The 25,805-nt window shown below is 48.8% G+C and overlaps 1 protein-coding gene across 3 annotated transcripts in view; it reads right to left on the bottom strand.

Moving 5' to 3' along the window:
* SESTD1 (SEC14 and spectrin domain containing 1) overlaps positions 1-25,805 on the bottom strand; it is a 402,961-nt gene that overhangs the window by 297,155 nt on the left and 80,001 nt on the right. For all 3 annotated transcript variants that reach the window (XM_063933342.1, XM_063933343.1, XM_063933344.1), the window contains exon 2: positions 20,076-20,147. In XM_063933342.1, coding sequence (XP_063789412.1) covers positions 20,076-20,130 — 55 coding nt within the window. In that variant the 5' untranslated portion in view covers positions 20,131-20,147. The remainder of the gene's footprint in view (positions 1-20,075; positions 20,148-25,805) is intronic.

Genomic DNA, 25,805 nt, shown 5'->3' with positions numbered 1-25,805 from the left:
TCAAGGTCCTCCTCAGCCAGGGTATCAAATTTGTAGAATTTTGCAAATGTGTTTGCCCCTGACCAAGTTGCAGCTCGGCAAAGTTGAAGAGCCGAGACCCCTCGGGCAGCCGCCCAAGAAGAGCCCACTTTCCTCGTGGAATGGGCTTTTACTGATTTAGGATGCGGCAGTCCAGCCGCAGAATGTGCAAGCTGAATCGTACTACAGATCCAGCGAGCAATAGTCTGCTTAGAAGCAGGTGCACCCAACTTGTTGGGCGCATACAGGATAAAGAGCGAGTCAGTCTTCCTGACTACAGCTGTCCTGGAAACATAAATTTTTAGGGCCCTGACTACATCCAACAACTTGGAAGCCTCCAAGTCATTTGTAGCCGCAGGCACCACGATAGGTTGGTTCAGATGAAAAGCTGATACCACTTTGGGGAGAAACTGGGGACAAGTCCTCAATTCTGCCCTATCCATATGGAAAATCAGATAATAAGAATTTACTTACCGATAATTCTATTTCTCGGAGTCCGTAGTGGATGCTGGGGTTCCTGAAAGGACCATGGGGAATAGCGGCTCCGCAGGAGACAGGGCACAAAAAGTAAAGCTTTAGGATCAGGTGGTGTGCACTGGCTCCTCCCCCTATGACCCTCCTCCAAGCCTCAGTTAGGATACTGTGCCCGGACGAGCGTACACAATAAGGAAGGATTTTGAATCCCGGGTAAGACTCATACCAGCCACACCAATCACACTGTACAACCTGTGATCTGAACCCAGTTAACAGTATGATAACAGCGGAGCCTCTGAAAAGATGGCTCACAACAATAATAACCCGATTTTTGTAACTATGTACAAGTAATGCAGATAATCCGCACTTGGGATGGGCGCCCAGCATCCACTACGGACTCCGAGAAATAGAATTATCGGTAAGTAAATTCTTATTTTCTCTATCGTCCTAGTGGATGCTGGGGTTCCTGAAAGGACCATGGGGATTATACCAAAGCTCCCAAACGGGCGGGAGAGTGCGGATGACTCTGCAGCACCGAATGAGAGAACTCCAGGTCCTCCTTAGCCAGGGTATCAAATTTGTAGGATTTTACAAACGTGTTTGCCCCTGACTAAATAGCCGCTCGGCAAAGTTGTAAAGCCGAGACCCCTCGGGCAGCAGCCCAAGATGAGCCCACCTTCCTTGTGGAATGGGCATTTACATATTTTGGCTGTGGCAGGCCTGCCACAGAATGTGCAAGCTGAATTGTATTACACATCCAACTAGCAATAGTCTGCTTAGAAGCAAGAGCACCCAGTTTGTTGGGTGCATACAGGATAACAGCAAGTCAGTTTTCCTGACTCCAGCCGTCCTGGAACCTATACTTTCAGGGCCCTGACAACATCCAGCAACTTGGAGTCCTCCAAGTCCCTAGTAGGCGCAAGGCACCACAATAAGCTGGTTCAGGTGAAACACTGACACCACCTTAGGGAGAGAACTGGGGACGAGTCCGCAGCTCTGCCCTGTCCGAATGGACAAACAGATATGGGCTTTTTTGAGAAAAAACCCACCAATTTGACACTCGCCTGGCCCAGGCCAGGGCCAAGAGCATGGTCACTTTTCATGTGAGATGCTTCAAATCCACAGATTTGACTGGTTTTAAACCAATGTGATTTGAGGAATCCCAGAACTACGTTAAGATCCCACAGTGCCACTGGAGGCACAAAAGGGGGTTGTATATGCAATACTCCCTTGACAAACTTCTGGACTTCAGGAACTGAAGCCAATTCTTTCTGGAAGAAAATCGACAGGGCCGAAATTTGAACCTTAATGGGCCCCAATTTGAGGCCCATAGACACTCCTGTTTGCAGGAAATGCAGGAATCGACCGAGTTGAAATTTCTTCGTGGGGCCTTCCTGGCCTCACACCACGCAACATATTTTCGCCACATGTGGTGATAATGTTGTGCGGTCACCTCCTTCCTGGCTTTGACCAGGGTAGGAATGACCTCTTCCGGAATGCCTTTTTCCCTTAGGATCCGGCGTTCCACCGCCATGCCGTCAAACGCAGCTGCGGTAAGTCTTGGAACAGACATGGTACTTGCTGAAGCAAGTCCCTTCTTAGCGGCAGAGGCCATAAGTCCTCTGTGAGCATCTCTTGAAGTTCCGGGTACCAAGTCCTTCTTGGCCAATCCGGAGCCATGAGTATAGTTCTTACTCCTCTACGTCTTATAATTCTCAGTACCTTAGGTATGAGAAGCAGAGGAGGGAATACATACACCGACTGGTACACCCACGGTGTTACCAGAACGTCCACAGCTATTGCCTGAGGGTCTCTTGACCTGGCGCAATACCTGTCCCGTTTTTTGTTCAGACGGGACGCCATCATGTCCACCTTTGGTATTTCCCAACGGTTCACAATCATGTGGAAAAACTTCCCGATGAAGTTTCCACTCTCCCGGGTGGAGGTCGTGCCTGCTGAGGAAGTCTGCTTCCCAGTTTCCACTCCCGGAATGAAACACTGCTGACAGTGCTATCACATGATTTTCCGCCCAGCGAAAAGTCCTTGCAGCTTTTGCCATTGCCCTCCTGCTTCTTTGCCGCCCTGTCTGTTTACGTGGGCGACTGCCGTGATGTTTTTCCCACTGGATCAATACCGGCTGACCTTGAAGCAGAGGTCTTGCTAAGCTTAGAGCATTATAAATTTACCCTTAGCTCCAGTATATTTATGTGGAGAAAAGTCTCCAGACTTGATCACACTCCCTGGAAATTTTTTCCTTGTGTGACTGCTCCCCAGCCTCTCGGGCTGGCCTCCGTGGTCACCAGCATCCAATCCTGAATGCCGAATCTGCGGCCCTCTAGAAGATGAGCACTCTGTAACCACCACAGGAGAGACACCCTTGTCCTTGGATATAGGGTTATCCGCTGATGCATCTGAAGATGCGATCCGGACCATTTGTCCAGCAGATCCCACTGAAAAGTTCTTGCGTGAAATCTGCCGAATGGAATTGCTTCGTAGGAAGCCACCATTTTTACCAGGACCCTTGTGCAATGATGCACTGACACTTTTCCTGGTTTTAGGAGGTTCTTGACTAGCTCGGATAACTCCCTGGCTTTCTCTTCCGGGAGAAACACCTTTTTCTGGACTGTGTCCAGAATCATCCCTAGGCACAGCAGACGTGTCGTCAGGATCAGCTGCGATTTTGGAATATTTAGAATCCATCCGTGCTGTTGTAGCAGTATCCGAGATAGTGCTACTCCGACCTCCAACTGTTCCCTGGACTTTGCCCTTATCAGGAGATCGTCCAAGTAAGGGGTAATTAAGACGCCTTTTCTTCGAAGAAGAATCATCATTTCGGCCATTACCTTGGTAAAGACCCGGGGTGCCGTGGACAATCCAAACGGCAGCGTCTGAAACTGACAGTGACAGTTCTATACCACGAACCTGAGGTACCCTTAGTGAGAAGGGCAAATTTGGGACATGGAGGTAAGCATCCCTGATGTCCCGGGACACTATATAGTCCCCTTCTTCCTGGTTCGTTATCACTGCTCTGAGTGACTCCATCTTGATTTGAACCTTTGTAAGTGTTCAAATTTTTTTAGATGTCTCACCTAGCCTTCTGGCATCAGTACCACAATATAGTGTGGAATAATACCCCTTTCCTTGTTGTAGGAGGGGTAATTTGATTATCACCTTGGTAAAGCAGACTTCAGGAGCCTGCGAGGGGGAAACGTTTCGACATTCCAATCTGTACCCCTGGGATACTACTTGTAGGATCCAGGGGTCCTGTACGGTCCCAGCGTCATGCTGAGAGCTTGGCAGAAGCGGTGGAAGGCTTCTGTTCCTGGGAATGGGCTGCCTGCTGCAGTCTTCTTCCCTTTCCTCTATCCCTGGGCAAATATGACTCTTATAGGGACGAAAGGACTGAGGCTGAAAAGACGGTGTCTTTTTCTGCAGAGATGTGACTTAGGGTAAAAACGGTGGATTTTCCAGCAGTTGCCGTGGCCACCAGGTCCGATGGACCGACCCCAAATAACTCCTCTTCCTTTATACGGCAATACACCTTTGTGCCGTTTGGAATCTGCATCACCTGACCACTGTCGTGTCCATAAACATCTTCTGGCAGATATGGACATCGCACTTACTCTTGATGCCAGAGTGCAAATATCCCTCTGTGCATCTCGCATATATAGAAATGCATCCTTTAAATGCTCTATAGTCAATAAAATACTGTCCCTGTCAAGGGTATCAATATTCTTAGTCAGGGAATCCGACCAAGCCACCCCAGCTCTGCACATCCAGGCTGAGGCGATCGCTGGTCGCAGTATAACACCAGTATGTGTGTATATACTTTTATATGATATTTTCCAGCCTCCTGTCAGCTGGCTCCTTGAGGACGGCCCTATCTATAGACGGTACCGCCACTTGTTTTGATAAGCGTGTGAGCGCCTTATCCACCCTAAGGGGTGTTTTCCAACGCGCCCTAACTTCTGGCGGGAAAGGGTATACCGCCAATAATTTTCTATCGGGGGGAACCCACGCATCATCACACACTTAATTTAATTTATCTGATTCAGGAAAAACTACAGGTAGTTTTTTCACATCCCACATAATACCCTCTTTTGTGGTACTTGTAGTATCAGAAATATGTAACACCTCCTTCATTGCCCTTAACGTGTGGCCCTAATAAGGAATACGTTTGTTTATTCACCGTCGACACTGGATTCAGTGTCCGTGTCTGTGTCTGTGTCGACCGACTAAGGTAAACGGGCGTTTTAAAACCCCTGACGGTGTTTTTGAGACGTCTGGACCGGTACTAATTGTTTGTCGGCCGTCTCATGTCGTCAACCGACCTTGCAGCGTGTTGACATTATCACGTAATTCCCTAAATAAGCCATCCATTCCGGTGTCGACTCCCTAGAGCAGCGTTTTTCAACCACTGTGCCGCGGCACACTAGTGTGCCGCCAGCAGTTGTCAGGTGTGCCGCAGCCTGCCGGTCACCGGCCACCAGAATTGCCCTGCACAGTGCTCCGCTGCCCGCCGACAGTGCTCCTCCGCCGCACACCAGAGATACCTGGGTCCTCCAGCAGTCATGCACGGCAGCACAGTCAGCTCTCCTGCTGCCCGGTCCGTGACCTATGGTGACGTGCGCATTTCCGCCCGCGCTTGGTGCTGATGTGTGCTACGGACTGCCCTGCACTACTCATACTACTCCAGCTCGGATGTGCAGTACTTCAGGCTGACATTACAGAGGGGGCTGTGAGTACTATTACATGGGAGGAGGGGGAGGGCAGTGTGTGTGTGTACCATTACTGTGGGGGCTGTTATTACTATTACAGGAGTTAGCAGTGTGTGCCATTTCTGTGGGGGCTGTGAGTGCCATTACAAGGGGGGGGGCAGTGTGTGTGAAATTACTGTAGGGGCCAGTGCGTTTGATTTATACCTGTGGGGGCCAATGTGCTTCATAACTGTTAGGGCCAATGTGTTTAATTACTGTGGGGACCAATGTGCTTATTTGATATCTGTGGGGGACAATGTTTGTTTTTCCCCCCCGTGGGTAACCGATAGTGTGCCTTGGAAATTTTGAAGTCTTGTTAGGCGTGCCGCGAGTCGAGAAAGGTTGAAAATCACTGCCCTAGAGAGTGACATCACCATTACAGGCAATTGCTCCGCCTCCTCACCAACATCGTCCTCATACATGTCGACACACACGTACCGACACACAGCACACACACAGGGAATGCTCTGATAGAGGACAGGACCCACTAGCCCTTTGGAGAGACAGAGGGAGAGTTTGCCAGCACACACCAAAAAACGCTATAATTATATAGGGACAACCTTATATAAGTGTTTTCCCTTATAGCATCTTTTTATATATTTCTAACGCCAAATTAGTGCCCCCCCTCTCTGTTTTAACCCTGTTTCTGTAGTGCAGTGCAGGGGAGAGCCTGGGAGCCTTCCCTTCAGCCTTTCTGTGAGGGAAAATGGCGCTGTGTGCTGAGGAGATAGGCCCCGCCCCTTTTTCGGCGGGCTCGTCTCCCGCTCTTCAACGGATTCTGGCAGGGGTTAAATATCTCCATATAGCCCCCGGAGGCTATATGTGAGGTATTTTTTGCCAAAAAATAGGTTTACATTGCCTCCCAGGGCGCCCCCCTCCCAGCGCCCTGCACCCTCAGTGACTGCCGTGTGAAGTGTGCTGAGAGCAATGGCGCACAGCTGCAGTGCTGTGCGCTACCTTAAGAAGACTGAGGAGTCTTCTGCCGCCGATTCTGGACCTTCTTCTCTTTTCAGCATCTGCAAGGGGGCCGGCGGCGAGGCTCCGGTGACCATCCAGGCTGTACCTGTGATCGTCCCTCTGGAGCTAATGTCCAGTAGCCAAAGAAGCCAATCCATCCTGCACGCAGGTGAGTTCACTTCTTCTCCCCTAAGTCCCTCGTTGCAGTGATCCTGTTGCCAGCAGGACTCACTGTAAAATAAAAAACCTAAGCTAAACTTTTCTAAGCAGCTCTTTAGGAGAGCCACCTAGATTGCACCCTTCTCGGCCGGGCACAAAAATCTAACTGAGGCTTGGAGGAGGGTCATAGGGGGAGGAGCCAGTGCACACCACCTGATCCTAAAGCTTTACTTTTTGTGCCCTGTCTCCTGCGGAGCCGCTATTCCCCATGGTCCTTTCAGGAACCCCAGCATCCACTAGGACGATAGAGAAAAGGGCTTTTACATGACAAAGCCGCCAACTCTGAAACACGCCTGGCCGAAGCCAAGGCCAACAACATGACCACTTTCCACGTGAGATATTTCAAATCCACGGTTTTCAGTGGCTCAAACCAATGTGACTTTAGGAAATCCAACACCACGTTGAGATCCCAAGGTGCCACTGGAGGCACAAAAGGGGGCTGAATATGCAGCACTCCCTTAACAAAAGTCTGAACTTCAGGTAGTGAAGCCAATTCTCTCTGGTAGAAAATCGATAGAGCCGAAATCTGGACCTTAATGGAACCCAATTTAAGGCCCATAGTCACCCCTGACTGTAGGAAGTGCAGGAACCGGCCCAGCTGAAATTCTTCCGTTGGAGCCTTCCTGGCCTCACACCACGCAACATATTTTCGCCGTATGCGGTGATAATGGTTTGCGGTTACTTCTTTCCTAGCTTTAATCAGCGTAGGAATGACTTCCTCCGGAATGCCCTTTTCCTTCAGGATCCGGTGTTCAACCGCCATGCCGTCAAACGCAGCCGCGGTAAGTCTTGGAACAGACAGGGCCCCTGCTGCAGCAGGTCTTGTCTGAGCGGTAGAGGCCATGGGTCCTCTGACATCATTTCTTGAAGTTCCGGATACCACGCTCTTCTTGGCCAATCCGGAACAATAAGTATAGTTCTTACTCCTCTTCTCCTTATTATCCTCAGTACCTTTGGTATGAGAGGAAGAGGAGGGAACACATAAACCGATCGGTACACCCACGGTGTTACCAGAGCGTCCACAGCTATCGCCTGCGAGTCTCTCGACCTGGCGCAATATTTTTCTAGCTTTTTGTTTAGGCGGGACGCCATCATGTCCACCTGTGGTTTTTCCCACTGGTTTACAATCATTTGAAAGACTTCTGGATGAAGTCCCCAGTCTCCCGGGTGGAGGTCGTGCCTGCTGAGGAAGTCTGCTTCCCAGTTGTCCACTCCCGGAATGAACACTGCTGACAGTGCTAACACGTGATTTTCCGCCCATCGGAGAATCCTTGTGGCTTCTGCCATCGCCGTCCTGCTTCTCGTGCCGCCCTGTCGATTTACATGGGCGACCGCCGTGATGTTGTCTGACTGGATCAGTACCGGCTGGTTTTGAAGCAGGGGTTTTGCCTGACTTAGGGCATTGTAAATGGCCCTTAGTTCCAGAATATTTATGTGCAGGGAAGTCTCCTGACTCGACCATAGTCCTTGGAAGTTTCTTCCCTGTGTGACTGCTCCCCAGCCTCGAAGGCTGGCATCCGTGGTCACCAGGACCCAGTCCTGTATGCCGAATCTGCGGCCCTCTTGAAGATGAGCACTCTGCAGCCACCACAGCAGAGACACCCTTGTCCTCGGAGACAGGGTTATCAGACGATGCATCTGAAAATGCGATCCTGACTACTTGTCGAACAGGTCCCACTGAAAGGTTCTTGCATGAAACCTGCCGAATGGAATCGCTTCGTAGGAAGCTACCATTTTTCCCAGGATCCGCGTGCAGTGATGCACAGACACCTGTTTTGGTTTTAGGAGGCCCCTGACTAGAGATGACAGCTCCTTGGCCTTTTCCTCCGGGAGAAACACTTTTCTCTGTTCTGTGTCCAGAACCATCCCTAGGAACAGCAGGCGTGTCGTAGGGACCAGCTGTGACTTTGGAATGTTTATAATCCAGCCGTGCTGTTGTAGCACTTCCCGAGATAGTGCTACCCCTACCAACAACTGCTCTCTGGACCTCGCCTTTATCAGGAGATCGTCCAAGTACGGGATAATTAAAACTCCCTTCCTTCGAAGGAGTATCATCATTTCCGCCATTACCTTGGTAAAGACCCTCGGAGCCGTGGAGAGACCGAACGGCAACGTCTGGAATTGGTAATGACAATCTTGTACCACAAATCTGAGGTACTCCTGGTGAGGATGGTAAATGGGGACATGTAGGTAAGCATCCTTGATGTCCAGCGATACCATGTAATCCCCCTCGTCCAGGCTTGCAATAACCGCCCTGAGCGATTCCATCTTGAACTTGAATTTTTTTATATACGTGTTCAAGGATTTCAAATTTAAAATGGGTCTCACCGAACCGTCCGGTTTCGGTACCACAAACATTGTGGAATAGTAACCCCTTCCTTGTTGAAGTAGGGGCACCTTTACTATCACTTGTTGTGAATACAGCTTTTGAATTGCCTGTAACACTGCCTCCCTGCCTGAGGGAGTGGTTGGCAAGGCAGATTTGAGGAAACGGCGGGGGGGAGACGTCTCGAATTCCAGTTTGTACCCCTGAGATACTACTTGAAGGATCCAGGGATCCACCCGTGAGCGAGCCCACTGATTGCTGAAATTTTTGAGACGGGCCCCCACCGTACCTGGCTCCGCCTGTGGAGCCCCAGCGTCATGCTGTGGACTTAGAGGAAGCGGGGGAGGACTTTTGCTCCTGGGAACTGGCTGTATGCTGCAGCTTTTTCCCCCTACCTCTGCCTCTGGGCAGAAAGGACACGCCTTTAACCCGCTTGCCCCTATTGGGCCGAAAGGACTGTACCTGATAATACGGTGCTTTCTTTGGTTGTGAGGGAACATGGGGTAAAAATGTAGACTTCCCAGCTGTTGCTGTGGAAACAAGGTCCGAGAGACCATCCCCGAACAATTCCTCACCCTTATAAGGCAGAACTTCCATGTGTCGTTTGGAATCTGCATCACCTGTCCACTGCCGAGTCCATAACCCTCTCCTGGCAGAAATGGACATTGCACTAATTTTGGATGCCAGCCGGCAAATATCCCTCTGTGCATCCCTCATGTATAAAAGTGCGTCTTTTATATGCTCTACGTTTAGCAAAATAGTGTCCCTGTCTAGGGTATCTATATTTTCTGACAGGGAATCTGACCACACAGCAGCAGCACTGCACATCCAGGCTGAAGCTATAGCCGGTCTCAATATAACACCTGTGTGTGTATATATAGACTTCAGGATAGCCTCCTGCTTTCTATCAGCAGATTCCTTCAGGGCGGCCGTATCCGGAGACGGTAGTGCCACCTTCTTTGACAAGCGTGTGAGCGCTTTATCCACCCTAGGGGATGTTTCCCAGCGTGACCTATCCTCTGGCGGGAAAGGGTACGCCATTAGTAACCTCTTAGAAATTACCAGCTTTTTATCAGGGGAAGCCCACGCTTCTACACACACTTTATTTAACTCTTCAGATGGAGGAAAAGCTACTGGTAGTTTATTCTCTCCAAACATTATACCCTTTTTTGTGGTACCGGGGGTAACATCAGAAATGTGCAACACATTTTTCATTGCCTCAATCACGTAACGTGTGGCCCTACTGGAAGTTACATTAGTCTCATCGTCGTCGACACTGGAGTCAGTATCCGTGTCGACATCTGTGTCAACCATCTGAGGTAGCGGGCGTTTTAGAGCCCCTGATGGCTTTTGAGACGCCTGGGCAGACACAGGCTGAGAAGCCGGCTGTCCCACATTTGGTATGTCGTCAAACCTTTTATGTAAGGAGTCGACACTATCACGTAACTCATTCCACAGCACCATCCACTCAGGTGTCGATCCCGCAGGGGGTGACATCACATTTACAGGCATCTGCTCCGCCTCCACATAAGCCTCCTCATCAAACATGTCGACACAGCCGTACCGACACACCGCAAACACACAGGGAATGCTCTGACAGAGGACAGGACCCCACAAAGCCCTTTGGGGAGACAGAGAGAGAGTATGTCAGCACACACCAGAGCGCTATATAACACTGGGATCCCACTATCAATGAGTGTTTTCCCTATAGCTGCTTTTTTATATATCTTATGTATATATAATAACTATACTGCGCCTAAATTTAGTGCCCCCCCTCTCTTTTTTACCCTTCTGTAGTATTCAGACTGCAGGGGAGAGCCAGGGAGCTTCCTTCCAGCGGAACTGTGAGGGAAAAATGGCGCCAGTGTGCTGAGGGAGTAGCCCCGCCCCTTTTCGGCGGACTTTCTCCCGCTTTTTCTGTAATACTGGCAGGGGTAATTTTACATCTATATAGCCTCTAGGACTATATATGATGTATATTTGCCAGCCAAGGTGTTATTTATTGCCCTCAGGGCGCCCCCCCCCCCCAGCGCCCTGCACCCATCAGTGACCGAAGTGTGAGGTGTACATGAGGAGCAATGGCGCACAGCTGCAGTGCTGTGCGCTACCTTGGTGAAGACCGAAGTCTTCTGCCGCCGATTTTCTGGACCTCTTCGTTGCTTCTGGCTCTGTAAGGGGGACGGCGGCGCGGCTCCGGGAACGAACACCAAGGTCGGGTCCTGCGGTCGATCCCTCTGGAGCTAATGGTGTCCAGTAGCCTAAGAAGCCCAAACTACCACCTGTTAGGTAGGTTCACTTCTTCTCCCCTTAGTCCCTCGCTGCAGTGAGTCTGTTGCCAGCAGATCTCAGTGAAAATAAAAAAACCTAAATATACTTTCTTTCTAGGTGCTCAGGAGAGCCCCTAGTGTGCATCCAGCTCAGCCGGGCACAAGAATCTTGGCTGAGGTCTGGAGGGGGGTCTTGGTGGGAGGAGCCAGTGCACACCAGTAGTCTAAAAGCTTTCTTTATGGTTGTGCCCAGTCTCCTGCGGAGCCGCTGGTCCCCATGGTCCTTACGGAGTCCCCAGCATCCACTTAGGACGTTAGAGAAATAACAGATATTGACATGCCCAAAAACTACCAAAATAGGCTCAGCAGTGAAGGGGTTAACACAGCATAGCACCCGAATTTGTCTTCTCCATGTGTAATTAGTTCTATTTAATCCGCACCTAGGGGTCTATTCATGAAGTAGTGAAAAGTGTGGAGAAGTGATCCTTTGGAGAAGTTGACCATAGCTGGTGATAGACCCTCATTCTCCAGCCTCGGACCATAGGAACACTGCGCCAAGCACTAAGGGATCTATTCATTAAGCAGTGAAACGAGTGAAGAAGTGAGCCTGGTTGCCATAGGCAACTTCTCCACAACCAGCTGCTCCGTACAATTGTATAGTATGCAAATTATAAATGTTACTTCATTGCTAATTGGTTCCCATGGGCAACTTCTCCACTGGCTCAATTCTCGACTCTTTTCACTGCTTCATGAATAGACCCCCTAAAGAGGACATTATGGCAACTTACAGTCAACAAGAGCAAGACAGATGTAAAGTCATACTTTACATACTACGCATTTGTCATTTTGAAGACCTGAATCTCTTGTATGGAGTGTTAATAGAAGCATTTTCATTCTTGCATTCAGAAATGCTTTCAGAGCATTCGCATAGAGAAAATTTTAGATTAAATCCTTTATTTCCATCCCTGAAAGAGTGTACTCCTGCTGGAAGCTTTGCAAGAGCACAATGAGTATGCTTGTTTACTCTGCATAACATACATATTTCATTTTTAAGGTTTAATCCAAGCCTTCGCCACAGATACTCTAGCTAACAATCAGTAGCCACTAAAGAAACATTACATTAAACAGACAATAAGGAGATTTATGGTAGACTTACCATTGTTAAATCTCTTTCTGCGAGGTACACTGAATTCCACAGGGAATAACATCGGGGTGTAGCGTTGGATCTTGATCCGAGGCATCAACAGGCTAAAGCTTTGACTGTTCTCAGGATGCACAGCACAGCCTCCTCTATATAACCCCTCCTCCGTGCACAGGAGCTCAGTTTTGTTAAACAGTCCAATGCAGTAGCAGGTAAAGAGACGGTAGATGTTAGTCACATAGAACCACGTTCTCACGACAGGAGAAGGGACCAGTGACTAATGCCATACAAACCCAAAGAAGCAAAGTGCGTCAGGGTGGGCGCCCTGTGGAATCCAGTGTACCTCGCAGAAAGATTTAACAATGGTAAGTCTACCATAAATCTCCTTTTCTGCAGCGGGGTACACTGGTATTCCACAGGGAATAGCATTGGGGATGTCGTAAAGCAGTTCCTCAAGGGAGGGGACGCACTGTAGCTGGCACAAGAACCCGGCGTCCAAAGAAGGCATCCTGGGAGGCGAAGTATCAAAGGCATAGAACCTGATGAACGTGTTCACTAAGGACCACGTAGCCGCCTTGCACAATTGTTCTGTGGACGCGCCACGGCGGGCCGCCCAAGAAAGTCCAACAAACAGAGTACAATGGGCCTTGATAGCAGCAGGAGCTGGGAGACCAGCCTGCGAATAAGCTTGTGCAATCACCATTCTAATCCATCTGGCCAAGGTTTGCTTGCTTGTTTGCAGGCCAGCCACGTTTGTGAAAACCAAACAGTACGAAGAGGGAATCAGACTTCCGAATGGAGGCAGTCCTTTCCACATATATACGGAGAGCCCGTACCACATCCGAAAACCTTTCTTTGGAAGACAAACCAGCAGAGATAAAGGCCGGAACCACAATCTCTTGGTTAAGGTGGAAAGCTGACACCACCTTAAGCAGATAACCAGGGCGAGTACGGAGAACTGCCCGGTCACGATGAAATATCAAGAAAGGAGGACGACAGGACAAAGCACCTAAGTCCGACACTCTTCTAGCAAAGGCAATAGCCAACAGGAACAGGACCTTAATAGTAAGCCATTTCAGGTCCACAGAATCAAGAGGCTCAAAGGGAGACCCTTGCAGGGCATTAAGGACAACAGATAGATCCCATGGAGCCACAGGAGGGACATAGGGAGGTTGTATCCGCAAGACACCCCGAGTGAAGGTATGAACGTCAGGAATAGACGCAACTTTCCTCTGAAACCACACCGACAAGGCAGAAATATGAACCTTGAGGGAGGCCAGACGAAGACCTAAATCCAGGCCCTGTTGCAGTAAAGCCAGAAGCCATGAGGTTCTGAACTTGTATACATCATAGTTCTTAGCAGCACACCAGGTGAAGCAAGAGTTCCAGACCCTGTAGTAAATCCGAGCCAAAGCCGGTTTACGGGACTTCAACATAGTTTGGATGACTGCCTCAGAGAAACCTTTGGCCTTCAGGAGTGACGCTTCAAGAGCCACGCCGTCAAAGCCAGTCTGGCCAGGTCTGGATAGACACAAGGGCCCTGAACGAGGAGGTCTTGGTGTTGAGGAAGTAGTAGAGGACGTTCCATCGATAGACCCTGCAGGTCTGAGAACCAATGCCGTCTGGGCCACGCTGGAGCGACTAGAAGTAGTATTCCTCCTTCTTGCTTGAACTTCCGCAGAACCCTGGGCAGGAGTGACACCGAAGGGAACACGTATGACAGTCGAAATTTCCATGGAATTGCTAGTGCGTCCACGAATGCTGTTTGAGGATCCCTTGTCCGTGATCCGAAGACAGGAACTTTGTGATTGTGTCGAGACGCCATCAGGTCTACGTCTGGTAGGCCCCATTTGTCCACTAGGAGTTGAAACACCTCTAGATGAAGGCTCCACTCTCCGGCGTGTACATCCTGACAACTGAGGAAATCCGCTTCCCAGTTGAGGACACCCGGAATGCACACTGCCGATATTGCTGGCAGATGGCGTTCCGCCCATTGAAGAATTCTGGACACTTCCATCATTGCTTTTCGGCTTCGAGTGCCTCCTTGACGATTTATGTACGCCATCGCGGTGGTGTTGTCCGACTGTACTTGAACAGGCCTGTTCCTTAACAGAGGCAAGGCTAGTGTCAAAGCGTTGAACACTGCCCGCAGTTCCAGAATATTGATGGGGAGGAGAGACTCCTCCTTGGTCCAGCGAGCCTGGAGAGTGTGTTGCTCAAACACGGCGCCCCAGCCGCTCAGACTGGCGTCCGTCGTCAGGAGGACCCAGTGAGGAATCCAGAAGGGATAGCTCCTGCTCAACTGTTGATCCTGGAGCCACCAGGACAGGAATAAGCGGACCTCCGGAGTCCAGACCATCATTTGAGACCTGATCCGCTGAGGCAGACCGTCCTACTTGGAGAGGATTAACCATTGGAGAGGGTGAGAATGGAATTGAGCATACTCCACCAAGTCGAAAGTCGACACCATCAGGCCTAGTACTTGCATCGCCGAGTGAATAGACACTTTTAGGCGAGAGAGGAAGTATCCGATTCTGTCCTGAAGCCTCAGGACCTTCTCTGGAGACAGAAACAGCCTCTGGCTGTGCGTATCCAGCAGGGCCCCCAGGTGCACCATGCGCCGCGCAGGGACCAGGGAGGACTTTTTCCAATTGATCATCCATCCGTGGGCTGTGAGGAATTGCACCGTCAGCTGGAAATGACTCAGAATGACATCTTGGAAGCTTGCCAGGATCAGCAGGTCATACAGATACGTCAGGATCCTGATTCCCTGTTGACGGAGATGAGCTGTCATCACGGCCATGACCTTGGTGAAAATCCGAGGGGCCGTAGTCAGACCAAACGGCAGAGCCCTGAATTGACAATGGAGGTTGCCAATAGCAAACCGCAGATATTGCTGATGCGAAATGGCAATAGGTATATGCAGGTAAGCATCCTGTATATCCAGGGATGTCATGTAGTTCCCGGGTTCCAGTACAATGGAGCGCAGTGTTTCCATACGGAACTTGGAAACTCTCACAAACTTGTTCAGTGACTTGAGGTTGAGAATAGGCCGGAAAGACCCACTGGGTTTCGGTACTAGAAACAGGGTCAAGTAGTAGCCCCTCCCCGTTTAGGAGACAGGCACCGGCACCACCACTGCTGTCTCCAGTAGTGATTTAACAACCAAGTGTAGAGCTTGCGCCTTTCAACGGGTCCAATGGAATGACCGTTGCACAGAACTGGCGAGGGGAACGTCTCTTGAAAGAGACCGCGTACCTGTGAGAGACAACTTCCTGCACCCACGCGTCTGAGGTGGTCCTTAACCAGACCTGGGTGAACTGCAGGAGTCAGCCTACCCACCCTGGGGCCCCCAGGGGAGGCCCGCCCCGTCATGCTGAAGGCTTGTCCTATTTGGAAGCAGGCTGACGGGCAGCCCAGGGTTGTTTAGATTTAGGCTTACCGGTCTTGGAAGTACGAGGCTTGCTCGAGTACCCCTGACCCTATGATTTACCTGAGGTCCGAAAGGAATGAAAAGTAGTACTTTTAGCTTTCGGAGCAGAAGGAGTAGTGTTAGGAAGGCACGCAGTCTTAGCAGAGGCTAAGTCAGTCACGATCTTATTAAGATCTTCTCCAAAAAGGAAGTCTCCCTTAAAAGGGAGCACCTCCAGAGTCTTCTTAGAATCTAGGTCCACCTTCCAGGACCGCAACCACAGAATCCGGCGAGCCAAAATAGACGTAGTGGACGCTTTGGACGCCAGAATACCTGCCTCAGAGGACGCCTCTTCAATATAATGGGAAGCGGTGGTAATATGAGACGGACACTGTTTGGCAATGTCAGAAATATCCTGAGGTAGCTCTTCCTCCAGTACCTGGACTCATGCATCAATAGCTTTTGCAGCCCAGGAGGCCACAACAGTGGGCCAGTGAGTTGCCCCAGTTAGGGAATAAATACACTTCAGGCATCCCTCCACACGCTTAACTGTCGGCTGCTTCAGGGAGGTGACAGTGGTGACAGGCAAAGAAGGGGAAACCACGATCCGTGAGACCTGCGAGTCGACCAGCGGTTGAGTTTCCTACTTGTTAGTTAACTCCACAGGGATAGGAAAACGAGCCAACATCTTCTTGGATAAGGCAAACTTCTTTCCTGAGGAGACCCAAGCCTCTTGACGCATGTCAATTACAAGGTCAGAGTGAGGAAAAACTACCTTTGCCACCTTCTGATGCTTGAATTTATCAGGCTTTTTTGGGATTAGCTTCATCATCAATCTGGAGAACCATTTTGATAGTTTCCACTAATTCAGGGACATCAACCTGAGGTACATGCTCCCCATCAGAGTCTGCTGAGTCAGAATCAGTCGGATCTGTATAGGCCCCATCTTCATCAGAAGTATCTGAAACATGAGTGGATTGAGAGGAGAAAATCACATGCTTAGAAGGCTGAGGTGTAGACTTCTGTTTAACCAAGGATTTATTCAAAACCTGTATCTGGTTAGATAGTGTCCGCCCAAGGCGGATTTGCTACAGGGACAATTTGTGGCTGAAATGGTACAGGACGTCCCCCAGGGAGCGTAAGACGTGTTACCAAAGTATTTAACATACAAGAAAAGGTGGCCCACGGTGGCTCTTAGTTGGCCACGGGGGCAACAGGTGGAGTGGGAGATGTAAGGGACCCAGTACCCACATCCCCAGCAGCAGGTTCCCCTCCTGGTAAATCTGTGGGAGCAGTACTGCCTGATGCAGAAGTGTCCACGGAATTTCCGCCCTGTGTGGCACACATTATGAGGAATGTAGCCGTGGGGCACACAGTACAACCTAGCCAAACAATAGTAATACCGCAATCCCCTGGTGTATGTGCTAATAAAAGCAGGACACAAACAGAGAAATGAATCTGTATGGGGTGACTGAAATACACAGAAAAAATACACTGAGATGTATAGACTGTGTAGCACTATATATGTATATTCATTGACAAATAAATGTGGACCATGACGCACTTATCCTCACAGGATTCAGGATATAGTGATAGCAAGGGTGTGATACACTTGAAAAGGAGAGCACACACAGTAGCTATATCTCATCCATGTCACATAGTAACTAAGGTTGAAAAAAGACAATTGTCCATTGAGTTCAACTTATTTGTGGTCTCCTATGCAGTCTTATTATAGGACTAGTTAATTTTATGTTAGGGCTAGTTATATTAACTATAATGCGTGCCTATATGGCACACTCAGTCACAAACACAATACAGGAATAATGTACACAACAATAATACTGTACTGGACAGGCAATTTACATACAATAGCAGATATGTATATGCAGAGAGATATAACAATGCACAGCAGTACTGGATGTATACCACAGAATAATTGTACTATCTATTCTGTCAGTAACACACTTATATATTAACTAAAGGGGCGTACTCACGGAGCGATAGCTGCTTAAAACCTAAGCAATCTGACTAGATTGCTTAGATTTTAAGCAGCGATCACTCCGTGTGTACCCCTCACAGCGATAGCGATGCGCTGCCCCGCGCATCGCTATCATTGGTGCTAGACAGGCCAATCAAGCAGGTCGCTCACTCCACCCGCTGGGTGAAGCGAGCGCCCCCCCCCCCCCCGTCTCCCCCCGCATGCTCAGCACACATCTCTCCCCACATCTGCCGGTGAGTACTGGCCTTAACACAGTCAAAAGACAGGTAGAATACTCAAGTGTCCTGTATAAGCACGGCACTGGAACAGGTGGCTATACAGAGGAGACAGCACACCGCAATCCCATAGAGAGCAGCCCTTCAGCTAAAATGGCGCTAGGTCTCAGCAGGGAGTGAGGGGAAAGTGAATAACTCCAGGGCGGGAACATCTGCAGTAGATGGCGCCCGAAGCTGTGGGGAGGGGCTACAGGCAGCACTCTATCCCCACAAGGCTTTACTTCACAACCGGTAACTTAAGGAGCCTAAAAGAAATACCTGTGCTCCGTTTACGGCCCTGGTGGATATAGTGGGGTCCCTGAGCAGTACAGTGCCCACGCCAGCAGCGCGGTCCGTCTCCCATGGGCCGCAAGCGAACTGCGATTTGTACCCGGCGGGTCCCCCTGGGGGACCCTCTTACCTCCTTCCCCAAGTCCTGCAGCCACGCAATCCTGGAGATGAGCAGCAGCGGTGTGCCAAAACACTGGTGCGTCCCCGCTGTAAGTACCGTCCGCTGTAAGTACCCGGGAACCAGGCCGCGGGAGTATACAGCGCCGCAAGGTGATGGAGCCGCAGCACAGCATGTCTCCCAGACATAGAAGTGCTGCGGCTCAGTAGCATAGTAAAAGCTTTCTTCATTTCATCAAAGTCTTCAAGGCTGCCTAAGGCAGCCCCCTCTGTTAGTGACCTGCACTGCAGGCACCACCTTTAAAATTGAGCTCCTGTGCACGGAGGAGGGGCTATATAGAGGAAGTGGTGCGGTGCATCATGGGAACAGTCAGTTTTTAGCCTGTTGGTGCCTCAGATCAAGATCCAACTCTACACCCCGATGTTATTCCCTGTGGAATTACCAGTGTACCCCGCTGCAGAAATATAGGATAAGAGGTATAAGCATTTATGTCTAATCATTTTATTCATGTGAGGAAAGCCTAGAAAGAAGTGATCCTGATCAAACTTGAGAGAGACTGAGGAGAGAGACCGAGGTTGTAGAGTGGGGGGGGGGGGGAAGGGATAGACAGAAAGAGAGAAGGGGTGTAGAAAAATAAAGAGAAGAGAGAAACAGAAAGAGATAGGGGGGAGAGAGGGAGGAGGGAGATAGAGGGGAGAGAGAGGGAGGAGGGAGATAGAGGGGGGAAGGGAGGAGGGAGAAACAGAGAGAGAGAGAGAGAGAGAAGAGGGAGAAACAGAGAGAAAGAGGGGGTGGGGATGGAGAGAGACAGAGGAGAGAGATTTATAGGTTTGTACTTGGTAGTATAGACATACTGAGGAGTAACACCATGAATTCAGACCCATTTCTAAATAAGTGGTCACACTTTTATAACACAACACACAAAGGGCCAGATGTTTTAAGCCATGGACAGTGATAAAGTGAAGAGAGAAAAGCTACCAACCAATCAGCTCATAACTGTCATTTTTCAAACACAGCCGTTAGGAGCTGATTGGCTGGTACTGTACCTTATCTCCGTCCACTTTATCTCTCTCAAAGGCTGAGTACATCTCCTCCAAAAAGTCCATGAGATGTGACACGTGAGTGAAGTTCAAAGCACATTTTAAAAATGAAATAAGGGAGAAGTAAAATGAATGGCACAATCTACGCAAACATAAGTCCCAGCAAATATATCATAACTATGAAATAAGGACTCTCCAAATAATCTGGATCTTCCATAAAGGAATATACGAAAACAAAAAAGACCAGAGCTTTGGAATGACCTGCCAAGTTCTAGCACGGATCTTCTATACAAGTGGTGTCACCAGACATTTATCTGATTGGCTTCCTGCAGAAGGGTGCTGCAGATACTGGGGCAGATTGTATTAACCTGGAGAAGGCATAAGGAAGTGATAAACCAGTGATAAGTGCAAGGTGATAAACGCACCAGGCAATCAGCTCCAATATGCAAATAAGCAGTTAGGAGCTGATTGGCTGGTGCGTTTATCACCTTGCCCTTATCACTGGTTTATCACTTCCTTATGCCTTCTCCAGGTTAATACATCTGCCCCTCTGTCTCCAAACTAACTAGCTGGAAGGAAAATAAAGCTCTGATATATTTTTAAGACCTACATTGGAAAGATCAGTTTAACCAAGCTAAGGTGCACCCAGATACTGCCCTGCCAAAACCACTAACACATGTACTAAAATGTTAAAACAAATTAAATTGCTTCTGAAAATCCTGTGTGTAAGAAAAACAACGAAAGGGACTAGTAGTTCATACTACTTCAAATAAATGTACAAGTGCTGCCAAGCTGCCCGTACCTGAAAGGAAAGCCAGCTTCTTCTTCAGTATTGGTAGGATCACAGTGGCATCCATCTTGCTTAGTTACTGTTCTGCAAATCAAAATAAATAAAGCAAATTATTGAAATGTACACGTTCTGAAAATAAAACATCTAAAAGACACTAACATAATGCCACACGAATAGTAGTTATAAAACAACACAGCAACACCTGGAACAACCAGCCCCCTACAGATAAGACATCACAGACATCAGAAACTACGCATTAAACTGGCGTCCTCTCCTGGGTAACACATGAGGGCAATGACAGTTAAAGTAGTTAATACTAAATAGTTAGCAGTAGATCAGAGCTTTCCAATCATAAAAATATCTTATGGTCCTGAATGAAAGGTTTTATCTATTTCTTTTACTTATGTGTTTCTACAGTGGTTCCCGTTTGAACACTGGCCTGACACACATGCCAAAGACAGGGATTCAAAGAGTGTATCATGTGGAATGAAGTCACCTTTATTTACTCTTGTGCAGAGACAATCCTGGTGGGTAAGCAATCAAGGTGTTATAAAGAGGGGAGGTGTAAAGAGGGCGCAGAGCATACACGCAATAACATGATAATGGCTGCAGGATGGTTTCCTTTTCAATGTCTAAGAACTAAAAGAGCCAGGCAGGCACTAGAGTCTTTACTTTTCAGTCATACTTTCTATGCATCTTGAGCAGGCCAGAATATCCTATGACTTTCCTAGTACAAGAGTTTACATTTAGCTTTTTATCCAATTGCTTGTATATTCCTGCAGGCGAATACGCTCATGAATATTTGTTCAGTACACATAGTTGCTGCTGCCACTGATTTATCAGTGGGCGCTGCCATTCTGCAGAACTGAAACACCAGCCGTACACTTTACTGCAGTGACCAATGCTTTTACACTGGTCTTACTTAGCAAGAAATGTTTCACACATTTGGGGGGGAATCAATAAGCTGCAGGATTTACTGTGGGTTTTTACCTTCAGGAATGAGTGCCTGGAGCCTCACACGGTAAACCCGCGAATACCACCAACAGAGCACTTTCTGCGTGCACCCTCCTGAGGTGCGGGCAGAAAACCCACAGTAACTGCTCAGGAATGAGAGCCTGGAGCCATTCAATTGCTACCCACGGAAAGCCCGCGATTAGCACCAAAAGAGCACTTAATGTGGATTTCTGCTTGCACCTTCCAGGGGTGGGGGCAGATAAACATGTTAACTAGTGCTTTCAGAGTTAAATGCGGATAGTATAAGCATAGCTATGGGCACGTAAATTGGCAGCTACCCCTTAACCTCATGTTAGCCGCGGGATTATTGTGGGAAACAATTGAATAGCTTTGAACAGTTAACCCAGGAGCTAAAAACCGTATATCCAGCGGCAAATTGATTTCCCCCCACTGTGAGTAATTCAATTATCCGCAATGCTGGTAATGTGTTTAGGACGCGCATAACAGCGGCACCTTACACCCCCATACAGGTGCACAGTAAAAATAAGATTTTAAACCTACCGGTAAATCTTTTTCTCGTAGTCCGTAGAGGATGCTGGGGACTCCGTAAGGACCAAGGGGATAGACGGGCTCCGCAGGAGACATGGGCACTTTAAGAAAGACTTTAGGAATGGGTGTGCACTGGCTACTCCCTCTATGCCCCTCCTCCAGACCTCAGTTAGAGAAACTGTGCCCAGAGGAGACGGACAGTACGAGGAAAGGATTTTTGTTAATACAAGGGCAAGATTCATACCAGCCACACCAATCACACCGTATAACTTGAGATATAATAACCAGCTAACAGTATGAAAACAACATAGCATCAGTCCAAGACCGATGAAAACAATAACATAACAATAACATAACCCTTATGTAAGCAAAACTATATACAAGTCTTGCAGAAGTAGTCCGCACTTGGGACGGGCGCCCAGCATCCTCTACGGACTACGAGAAAAAGATTTACCGGTAGGTTTAAAATCTTATTTTCTCTTACGTCCTAGAGGATGCTGGGGACTCCGTAAGGACCATGGGGATTATACCAAAGCTCCCAAACGGGCGGGAGAGTGCGGATGACTCTGCAGCACCGATTGAGCAAACAGGAGGTCCTCCTCAGTCAGGGTATCAAACTTATAGAACTTTGCAAAGGTGTTTGAACCCGACCAAGTAGCAGCTCGGCATAGACCCCTCGGGCCGCCGCCCAAGACGAGCCCACCTTCCTTGTGGAATGGGCCTTAACCGATTTTGGTAACGGCAATCCAGCCGTAGAATGCGCCTGCTGAATCGTGTTACAGATCCAGCGAGCAATAGTCTGCTTTGAAGTAGGGCCGCCAACCTCGTTTGCTGCATATAGGACAAACAGTGCTTCTGTTTCTCTGACTCTAGCCATTCTGGCCACGTAAATTTTCAAAGCCCTGGCTACATCAAGGGACTCGGAATCCTCCAAGTCTCGCGTAGCCACAGGCACCACAATAGGTTGGTTCATATGAAAAGATGACACCACCTTAGGCAAGAATTGAGGACGGGTCCGCAATTCCGCTCTATCCATATGGAAAACCAGATAGGGGCTTTTATGAGACAAAGCCGCTAATTCCGACACTCGCCTAGCCGAAGCCAAGGCTAATAACATGACCACCTTCCAAGTGAGATATTTTAACTCTACCGTTTGAAGTGGTTCAAACCAGTGCGACTTAAGGAAACTCAACACCACGTTAAGGTCCCAAGGCGCCACCGGAGGTATAAAAGGAGGCTGAATATGCAGCACTCCCTTCACAAAAGTCTGTACTTCTGGGAGAGAAGCCAATTCTTTTTGAAAGAAAATGGATAAGACCGAAATCTGAACCTTAATGGAGCCTAATTTTAGGTCCATATTCACTCCTGTAGGAAGTGAAGGAAACGGCCCAGATGGAATTTTTCCATAGGAGCATTCCAGGCCTCACACCAAGAAACATATTTTCGCCATATACGGTGATAATGTTTAGCTATCACGTCCTTCCTAGCCTTTATCAGCGTAGGAAAGACCTAATCCGGAATGCCTTTTTCCGCTAGGAACCTGCGTTCAACCGCCATGCCGTCAAACGCAGCCGCGGTAAGTCTTGGAACAGACAGGGCCCCTGTTGCAACAGGTCCTGTCGTAGAGGAAGAGGCCACGGATCTTCTGTGAGCATTTCCATCAGATCTGGATACCAGGTCCTTCGTGGCCAATCTGGAAGAATGAGAATTGTTTCCACTCCTCTTTTCCTTATTATTCTCAACACCTTGGGTATGAGAGGAAGAGAAGGAAACACATAGACCGACTGGAACACCCACGGTGTCACTAGGGCGTCTACCGCTACCGCCTGAGGGTCTTTTGATCTGGCGCAATACCTCTGTAGCTTTTTGTTGAGGCGGGACGCCATCATGTCTATGTGGGGCAGTCCCCACTGACTTGCAATCTGTGCGAAGACTTCCTGATGAAGTCCCCACTCCTGGATGCAGGTTGTGTCTGCTGAGGAAGTCTGCTTCCCAGTTTTCCACTCCCGGAATGAACACTGCTGACAGTGCGCTTACATGATTTTCCGCTCAGCGATGTCGTCTGACTGGATCAGAACTGGTTGGTCGCGAAGTAAGGTCTCCGCCTGTTGTAGGCCGTTGTATAAGGCCCTCAGTTCCAGGATGTTGATGTGAAGACAAGTCTCTTGACTTGACCAAAGACCTTGGAAGTTTCTTCCCTGTGTGACTGCTCCCCAACTTTGGAGGCTCGCGTCCGTGGTCACCAGGATCCAGTCCTGAATGCCGAACTTGCGGCCTTCTAGAAGGTGAGCACTCTGCAGCCACCACAGGAGAGATACCCTGGCTCTGGGGGACAGGGTGATCAACTGATGAATTTGTAGATGTGACCCGGACCACTTGTCCAGTAGGTCCCATTGGAAAGTCCTCGCATGGAATATGCCGAAGGGAATGGCTTCATATGATGCCACCATCTTTTCCAGGACTCGAGTGCAGTAATGCACTGACACCTGTTTTGGCTTCAATAGGTTCCTGACCAGAGTCATGAGTTCCTGAGCTTTTTCTATCGGAAGATAAACCCTTTTCTGGTCTGTATCCAGAATCATGCCCAAGAAGGTCAGACGAGTCGTAGGAACCAACTGCGACTTCGGGATATTGAGAATCCAGCCGTGTTGCTGTAACACCTTCAGTGAAAGTGAGACGCTGTTCAGCAACTGCTCTCTTGATCTAGCTTTTATGAGGAGATCGTCCAAGTACGGGATAATTGTGACACCCTGCTTGCGCAGGAGCACCATCATTTCCGCCATTATCTTGGTGAAAATTATCGAGGCCGTGGAAAGCCCAAACGGCAACGTCTGAAATTAGTAATGACAATCCTGTACCGCAAATCTCAGGTACGCCTGATGAGGTGGATACATGGGAACATGCAGGTACGCATCCTTTATGTCCAGAGATACCATAAAATCCCCCCCTTCCAGGCTGGTGATGACCGCCCTGAGCGATTCATCTTGAACTTGAACTTTTTCAAGTATAGGTTCAGGGATTTTTAATTTAAAATGGGTCTGACCGAACCGTCCGGTTTCGGGACTACAAACAGGGTTGAGTAATATCCCCTCCCTTGTTGAAGTCGGGGAAACTTGACCACCACCTGTTGAAGATACAATTTGTGAATTGCATTTACCACTATCTCCCTTTCTGGGGAAGAAGTCAGCATGGCTGATTTGAAAAACCGGCGAGGAGGCACCTCTTCGAATTCCAGCTTGTAACCTTGAGAAACAATTTCTATTGCCCAGAGATCCACCCATGAGTGAACCCAGATGTGGCTGAAAATTCGAAGACGTGCCCCCACTGGGGCGGACTCCCTTAGCGGAGCCCTATGGATTTTGGGGAGGTGTGACCGAAAGGACTGCATTTGATAATGTGGTGCTTTCCTATAATGTGAGTGAATATAAGGCAAAAATTTTGATTTACCAGCTGTAGCTGTGGAGACCAGATTCGAGAGACCTTCCCCAAACAATTTCTCACCCTTGTAAGGTAAAACCTCCATATGCCTCTTTGAGTCGGCATCACCTGTCCATTGCCGGGTCCATAGGACTCGTCTAGCAGAAATCGACATAGCGTTGATTTCGTTAATATGACCCCGGGTCAATAAAATGGTACCCCTATCCAGGGTATCAATTTACGTCTATAAGGTACCTATCCACGCTGCTACCGCGCTACAAACTCCAGCCGACACTATTGCCGGTCTGCGTAAGGTACTATAATGTGTGTAAATGGACTTTAAGGTAGCCTGCTGTTTGCGATCAGCAGGATCCCTGAGGGTAGCCATATCTTGGAATGGCAGCTTACTCTTTTGGATAAGCGTGTCCACGCTTTTTTCCCCCCTTGGGGAAGATTCTCACCGTATCCTGTCCTTAGTCGGGAAAGGATACACCCTAAGAATCCTTTTGGGAATCTGCAGTTTCTTGTCTGGAGATTCCCAAGCCTTTTCAATAACTCGTTCATGAGATGGGGGAAAGGTTACCTCAGGTTTCTTTACCCTATACATGTGTACCCTCATGTCAGGGACAGGGGGTTTCTCTGTGATATGCAAAACATCTTTTATTACAATAATCATATATTGAATACTACTGTATTTGCCAATTCTGGCTGTAACTTTGCCTCATCGTAGTCGACACTGGAGTCAGAATCCGTGTCGGCGTCAGTGTCTACTATTTTGGATAGTGGGCGCTTTTGAGACCCTGCAGGTCCCTGTGACATAGG

Source organism: Pseudophryne corroboree, chromosome 7 (assembly GCF_028390025.1).
Source record: "Pseudophryne corroboree isolate aPseCor3 chromosome 7, aPseCor3.hap2, whole genome shotgun sequence".
NCBI lineage: Eukaryota > Metazoa > Chordata > Amphibia > Anura > Myobatrachidae > Pseudophryne > Pseudophryne corroboree.
This window is presented reverse-complemented; position numbering and strand designations above follow the sequence as displayed.